The sequence below is a fragment of the Nicotiana tomentosiformis genome, chromosome 2 (genome assembly GCF_000390325.3).
Source record: "Nicotiana tomentosiformis chromosome 2, ASM39032v3, whole genome shotgun sequence".
NCBI classification, from domain to species: Eukaryota; Viridiplantae; Streptophyta; class Magnoliopsida; order Solanales; family Solanaceae; genus Nicotiana; species Nicotiana tomentosiformis.
The window spans coordinates 26,774,899-26,782,624 of record NC_090813.1 but is presented as its reverse complement, the minus strand read 5'-3'; the positions used below and the strand labels follow the sequence as shown (position 1 = coordinate 26,782,624).

The window sequence follows — 7,726 nt, the reverse complement described above, 5'->3', positions numbered from 1 at the left end:
AAAAGTTAATCCCGTTCAGAAGTAAGTTCTTCCTTCTCACGAATCAGCCTTTGGAGACCCTCAAAAGTAAGAAAGTTGGCCTACAAAACAAGAAGAGGTAAAACTTAGAGTACATTTGTTCAAAAGTAGAAGAAATAACAGATATTTAGCAAGCTCCACCAGCCTCGAAAGCAAGTTACACCCGGTGGAGACCGAAAGGGTAACACTCCTACTCCTTTGTAGATCTTCAGAAGGGGACGCATAATTTTGCCCCAAATTCCTATGAACTGGGGACTTGGGATGAGGGATACCTTCTTCATGGTCAGGTGTGGCCGATGGAGATGATGTGGCAACCGCTATTTGAAGAGTAGACGAAGATGGGAATGATGTGGCAGTTGTTGGTGATGATGAATGTGAAATGAAGTTGACATAGTTGAAGAGTGTGAAACAGCTGCATCAAATGCAGTGCTGGTTGTTTGATGCTCACCAACCAAAGACGGCACGGACCTGGTACTCAGCCTCGCAGTACCGGTTACAGAAATTAGGGCCCGAGAGCGGGAATTGGCATTATCTACCAAATCAAATTCTCCCCAAAGTGCTGAGACATCATCTTCAGTTGTTGCAATTGTCTCAACAGGTCGAGCATCTTGATGAGATGATGAGGATCGTATCCTTCTATGTAAAGAAGATCCCTCATCACTAGCTTCTTCATCATCGTCGATCATCTCAGTGTCTATGACCGGCCCGGAAGGAGGACCGGTCACTATCGCCACCAGAGATGACTCGGGGACATCAACCTTTGCCATTTTATTCTTTTCCCCAGCCGCATAGGAACGTCTTCTTTTTAGTTGCTTGTTCTTTGGCTGGGGACTCTATGAAGAAACGCTTGCACCCGAAGTAGGCTCAGAGACACCTGTTCGAGTAAGTGCCTCCTGAAGCAGCATCACCGCATCAGCAGGGTGAGCCAAAATATCCTCCTTGGGGACATCAAGTGAGCCTGCAGGTAGACCTAATTTAGTGAGCAAGTCAGAAGGGTTCGACTAAGTTTTTCATATACAAAAAGTGGAAATGCGGTAAATTAAAGTTACCATAATGTTTGGCCCTCCACCCTTATTTAATGGACAATTCTTTCCACAAATGGGTTTTGGGCGTTGTGATATCCAAGATCTTCTGAACCCACCGGTCCAATCCTTCTATCACCGATAGGATCCATCGAGTTGCTGTAACAAATGAAGGTTGAAGGATCAATACAAGCATGAAAGAATATTTAGTAAGAAAAGAGGTATTAAAGAGAACTTACGAGAGTGGTTCCAATCAACCAGAAAGGATTATGCCGTTGTTGGAATAATGTCACTGGTGGCAACTGCAACGAACCGTTCCATCCACCCACGGTCGTTGTCATCATCCATGCTAGACTGCAAAGCATGGTGGCCACACTTGCATAGGTTTATCATTCCCCCGCGAAAGTTTTGGTGGAATAGAGATTCATCATATAAGCTAGGGTTAGCTCCTCTCAAGTTTCTAGGCACAGACATCGAAGGCAGGCAACCGTCCTCCACACTGAAGGACTTACATGTGCCAAACACACTTGGTAGCGAAGGCAAAACTCTGCAATCACAGAATCAAGCTCTCCACTCAAAGAAAGTGCACCCAAAGTAAAGGAATACTTGAAAAATATGTAAACCCTTCCTTGGGAAGGGTCACTCGCTTCGATAGGTCAGGAGCAATGATGTCCAACTCATGACATCGGCAGTCCTCCTTCACAACAGGAATACTGGAAGGGCGAGTAGAAGAAGTGTACCTACTAACAGCCTATGTGCGAGGGTTAGCAATAGGAAGTTTCTATGCAAAATCCTTCGAAGTACTAAGCCTTCTTGGGATAATGGAACCCACCGTTGGAGGAACGGAATCCTCGGTTTTGTTCTTGCCCTTTGAAAAACTAGTACGTTTTGAAAATGAAGCCATTTGAATAGAAGGAAGGAAAATTTCTAGTTCGAAGAAGATCAGAGAAAAGTTGGGAAATAAAGATGCAAATTAGAAGTTTGAGAGATTATGAAGTATATAAGAGAGGGATGATGCATATAACTAAAATTTTGGCGGCTAAATTCATAGCCATGATTACCTCGATAATCGGCAAAAGGCATGCTAAATCATGGGAAGACACGTGTTCGGGGCATTAAATGCGGAGAGACAAGCGTATAATCAACTGTCAGTGGCCTTCAAAAGGAATTATAGTAATTCCCGCCAAAAGAGTATTTCTACTAGGGGGACTATCTATATAGGAAAAAATACTACATGACACGTGGCCACTTAAATGAAGGACACGTGGAACACAAGATGGAGATGACCACCGAACATAACTATTCCGCTTATCAACGGAAGGAATAACGATCATAAAAGGAGTATTAAATATTTTGAGCCCAGTAACATTTAATACATAATATTTTACAGCATTAAGGATGATGGTCCGTTATAAGAAATTTAACATTTATGTCTAACGTTATATCTTCATCAATGGCCTTCATAATTGACATTAAAGAAGTGCATGATCCTATGACTTCCTTCCCTGGGCATAGCTATAAATAGAGAGCTTAGTTATCACTGTAAGGACACGAATTTTCATTCTAACTTATGTTACATTCTATACAGGATTTTAATACATTTTGATTCTCTCGCTTTTGATCTTATTATTATTGTGCCCGGAAACCTTGTTCCCGGACTCATTAGCTTTGTTATTTCATCTACATTCTAAGGCTAAGTATTTCATATTTTATCATTTATTTCATTACTTTTTGGATCAAATTAATTCACTTGTCTAAAAACCATAAACAAATTCAACTGCACCGTTTTTCGGGTAAACAAGAGGTGGATTCAATATTTAAATTTTATGAGTTCACCCTTTTATGTTTTAACATTGAACCTATTATATTTTTAAAGTTATAAGTTTATATTTATTATTTATTGCAATACTGAGTTGAGATGATCCGTTACCACAAAGTTGGATCCGCCCCTTATGACCACATCCATGATATTATAATCTTTAGATTCTATTATATTCCCAAGACTTAGTTGCCGATTGCAGACAAATGGCATATTTCTTCCAATTATGCAATGATTCCATAATCAAAATATTTGTCTCTTAATTACGTAACATATATGGAAATGTTATTCTTTTGCCTCTTCACCAGTAGCCCAGACGATGCTCGTCAATGCCAATGCTGTTGTAGGCATATACTTCCTTTTTAGACCCCTAGTTTTTTTAATTAAAACCGCAGATGAAATATATTTATAAAGATTAGGTAGGTGTACGGCCATAAAAAATTATGAGATTTTAAAGAAAAAAAATTGAAGTTACGCTAAAAAGAAGGTATTTAAAAATTGAAATTGTATTTGGACATACATTTGACTTAAAAAAATATTGCAGTTTGTGAGAGAAAAATATTGTTTACTTAGAAAAATTAGTTTTTATTTGAAACTCATCTTAAAAAATTCAGTTATGTATATAACCAAACACTGATTTAAAAATATATTTTGACAAAAAAGGAAAAATAATTATGTTCAAACGGCTCCTGATTATTTGCCAAGTCAATGAAAAGAACTATTAATGCCGGCAAAAGAAAATACTCTGAGGAGTTGGTAATATGCCACTATTTTCTTATTTCTTTTTTAGATTAGCCAATAAAAGTCATGGGAACCTAATTTACCGTCGTTGTAATTTCAAACATTTGTTTGCTTGTCTGATTCAATTATGACATAGTAAATTGGCAATAGAATTTTTTGTTTGTTGTTGCCAATTTACTACTCTATCTGGTCACTTTCACTCGTGTTTAAGATTTTATCACACCTACTAGAAAAAATATAATTTATTAATATTAAATATAAGGAATATTCTACTAAATTGATTCTTATTTCTTCTGTTATATAAGTAATAAGTACCCCTTAATAACTCTATGCCTTTTTAGAATAATAAGCGTGAACTTGAAAAAAAATACGTAATATTTTTTGGTTTTCTCAAATGAAAAACATATTGCACTATTTGTTTTTTATTAACGTGATAGAGAAAAAGGATCGGAGGTTAGCTATATAGCTATATTTAAGTAGCCTCACAATTTTGCTTAGCAATTGAACTTGTAGGGTAGCTAAATTTAGATAGCGTCAGAGTTTTGCTCAGCAATTGATCCTAATTTTTTAATTCTACTATTAAAGTCTTAACGCCCAACCTATACAAGGGCTTCATAAAATGAGCGAAGAAAAGAAAAGGAAAAAAAGAAGAAAAAGAGTTTAGAAACAGAACTAGTATTTAAAGAGTAGAAGAGTGCAAAAGGAGAAAGCAAAGCATAGTTTGTCAACAATCAGCCTATTGAATTGAATTCATGGACTGGAATTGGGACTATGTCTTTTGGTCTATTACTAGTATCTTGATTCCATTATTATTACTTCTGCACTTCCACCGGCGAAGATCAAACAAAAATCGCCGGCTGCTGCCACCCGGGCCACAAGGGTGGCCCGTGTTTGGCAACATGTTCGAACTCGGCAACGAGCCACACAAGACACTAATGAGTCTAAAACAAAAATACGGTTCAGTGGTTTGGTTAAAGCTCGGTTCTATTAATACTATGGTGATTCTCTCCGCGGAAGCCGCGGCAGAGTTTTTCAAGAACCATGACGTGGCTTTCGCGGAGAGGTCAGTAACCGAGGTGATGAAATCACATGGATATCATAAAGGGTCTCTAGCTTTAGCACCCTACGGTACTTACTGGCGAATCATGAAACGAATCATGACCGTTCAAATGTTAGTCAACAAACGGATCAATGAAACAGTTGACATTCGACGAAAATGTATCGATGATTTGACCGAATGGATAAATAATGAAGGTAGAATTAACTCGTCTGGTGGAATTCATGTAGCTAAATTTATATTTCTTGCCTCGTTTAACATGTTGGGAAATCTGTTATTATCGCGGGAATTAGTCGATCCAAAATCCGAAAAGGGGTCTGAATTTTTTACTGCTATGGTTGAGTTAATGGAATGTTCTGGACATCAGAATATTGTAGATGTATTTCCATGGCTGAGATGGATTGATCCTCAAGGTTTGAGAAAGAAGATGGATCGTGGACTTGGGAAAACAATTGAAATTGTTTCGGGTTTTTTAAACGAACGGTTTGAAGAATTAGAAAGAACGGGAGAGAAGAAGAAAGATTTTTTGGAAGTTTTGCTGGAATATGAAGGCAAAGGCAAGGATGAACCTGAAAAGCTATCAGATCAAGAACTCATCTTGATTATTCTGGTAATTTTGCATTTTACACTACAAGCATTTTCATATTCTTTCTTATACTAGCTCGTTTTTAACTTATGTATACACTTTTTGGGTAAAAAAAATTTTACACTACTATTGCCAATTTTATCTCCTATAAGAGGCTATTGCTCTACTTTTTAAATTACTATATTAGGCTCGCAATGAAAAATTACTCGTTGTAAGTCAACTTACCTTAATGGTGCAAAAATGTTCATAAACTGCACATAACTTGAATTCTTAATAAATGAATCCCTACCTTTTGTTATGCGTAAAATCTTTATTGAAGACAAGTTATGTTGAGATTAGTTATGCTTAAATTATTTATATTGAGATTTTATCCTGAAATTATATTTTGTTGACTGTTTGATATGTTGTATTAATCTTGTAATTGTCAATTTTACTATTTTATCCTGTGATAACTTATATTGAGATTACTATTTCATTCTCTGGCAAGTATAAGCTATCTGATACTATTTTTAATCCCAAAATAACTTATTCTAGGATTAATCACCAAATAGGGAATAAGGGGGTACTAATTTTTTATCCCAAAATAATTTTTGTTTATCCATCATACCAAACGACCCGTTAGGGTCTTAACTTTAAAGTGTTAAATGACAGGGCAACCGTGGAACAGAGCAGGAGGTAACAGAATCCAGATGAGTAAAAAAATTTAGAAGCGTTAACCTAAATAGCCATCTTCCCAACCACTTATACTAAAAATAGTCTACGAATATATAATATATGTATATTTATGTACAATCAGTATATAATCTATGTATATCGGTTAGAAAAAATAAAAAGTGGCCAATTATTCGTGTAAAATTCCCAATTTTTTATGTAGTTTGATTCGCCTTATACTTATAGAGACCAGCAGTTTTTATAATAAAAAAATTACTGTGCAGCCTAAACTGAAACGTAACTAAAACCATAACCGGACAACAAAGGAATTGCAAAATTTTGAAAAAGGTTTTCTAGTCATTACTGATTGTACTAATTGGTTAAATACAGGAAATATTTTTAGCTGGTTCAGAGACAACAAGCAGCAGTATAGAATGGGCAATGACAGAGTTGTTAAGCAATCCAGAAGCAATGGACAAAGTTAAAGCCGAGCTAACTGAGGTTCTTGGAAATACCAACAAGAAATTCGAAGAAACTAACATCGATAATCTCAAGTATTTACAAGCTGTCGTAAAAGAAACTTTAAGATTGCACCCACCAATTCCATTTTTAGTTCCTAGAAAAGCAATTCAAGAAACTGAATTTTTGGGGTATAATATTCCAAAAGATACACAAGTTTTCGTGAACGTTTGGGCAATTGGAAGAGATCCCGAATGTTGGAAAGACCCTTTTGATTTCAAGCCAGAAAGGTTCTTGGATTTGAAAACTGAATACAGGGGTCAGAATTTTGAGTTTATTCCGTTTGGTGCAGGGAGAAGGATTTGTGCTGGAATTCCACTTGCTCATAGAATGTTGCATTTGCTGTTGGGATCGTTGTTACATGAATTTGACTGGGAGATTGATAATTCTCTTCTTGATGAGGTATTGGATACACAGGACAGAATGGGAGTGACTGTTAGAAAATTAAAGCCATTGAAAGCAATTCCAAAGAGAAAAAACAAAACTCTATGATTTTACATTTTAGTGTTTCTCCCTCTGTTAGGAGTGCTCATTTAATTTCCTTTTTTTTTTTTTTGTATCTAAAGTTTTTCAATCTATGTTCCACAGAACGATTATGGATGACAGACTTAAATGAAATAACATGAATAGTAAAAATTTATGTAATATACCTTAATTTATATGGAAATAAAACATATTAATTGTTATTGTTTGTTTTTGTTCTACATAACAAATATCCTTGAATTTACACGGCAGAATACATAGACAGACACAACTATCACAGAAATTTCACTTAAAACACCTCAACTAAGTCATTTTCCACCGGAACACTTTTACTATACCTTTACTGCACCTACTATACCTTTACTGCACCATTTTAACACGTCCGACCTGACGTGGCAATAACGTGAACATCACTGCTTTTGAGCGCGTGAACAGTAAAAATATGGTGACAAAAACTATTTCAACGGTACAATACAAACGGTAAAATACACCCTTTACCCATTATATAATTAAAATCTCATCCTTATTTACCGGCCCTAGTTCTTCACCCTCATCCCTTTTTACCAGCCCTAGTTCTTCACCTTTTGGGTTTGCTACTTGTCACGATCCCAATTTCCCACCGTATGATGTCGTGATGGCACCTAGTATCTAAGACTAGGTAAGTCTAATAATTTGCATAATAAATGAATAATAAACTGAACTCCAATCTCAACACACGATATATAAATACTATAAAACTGCAAATCCATAATTATAACTCTCAAAACCAGGTAGAAATAAGTCATAAGCGTCTAAAGAAAATATTAAGTGTTTTTATACATCAAAGTCTA

At 36.0% G+C, this 7,726-nt stretch overlaps 1 protein-coding gene across 1 annotated transcript; it reads left to right on the top strand.

Annotated features, from left to right (window-relative positions):
- The first annotated feature begins 4,105 nt into the window (after window positions 1-4,105).
- On the top strand, window positions 4,106-7,108 carry LOC104098815 (cytochrome P450 76A2-like). Its single transcript, XM_009605645.3, has 2 exons — window positions 4,106-5,267; window positions 6,285-7,108. Exons 1-2 carry the CDS (start codon window positions 4,353-4,355, stop codon window positions 6,903-6,905), a joined length of 1,536 nt encoding a protein of 511 aa, XP_009603940.1. The 5' UTR covers window positions 4,106-4,352; the 3' UTR covers window positions 6,906-7,108.
- Window positions 7,109-7,726: the final 618 nt, after the last annotated feature.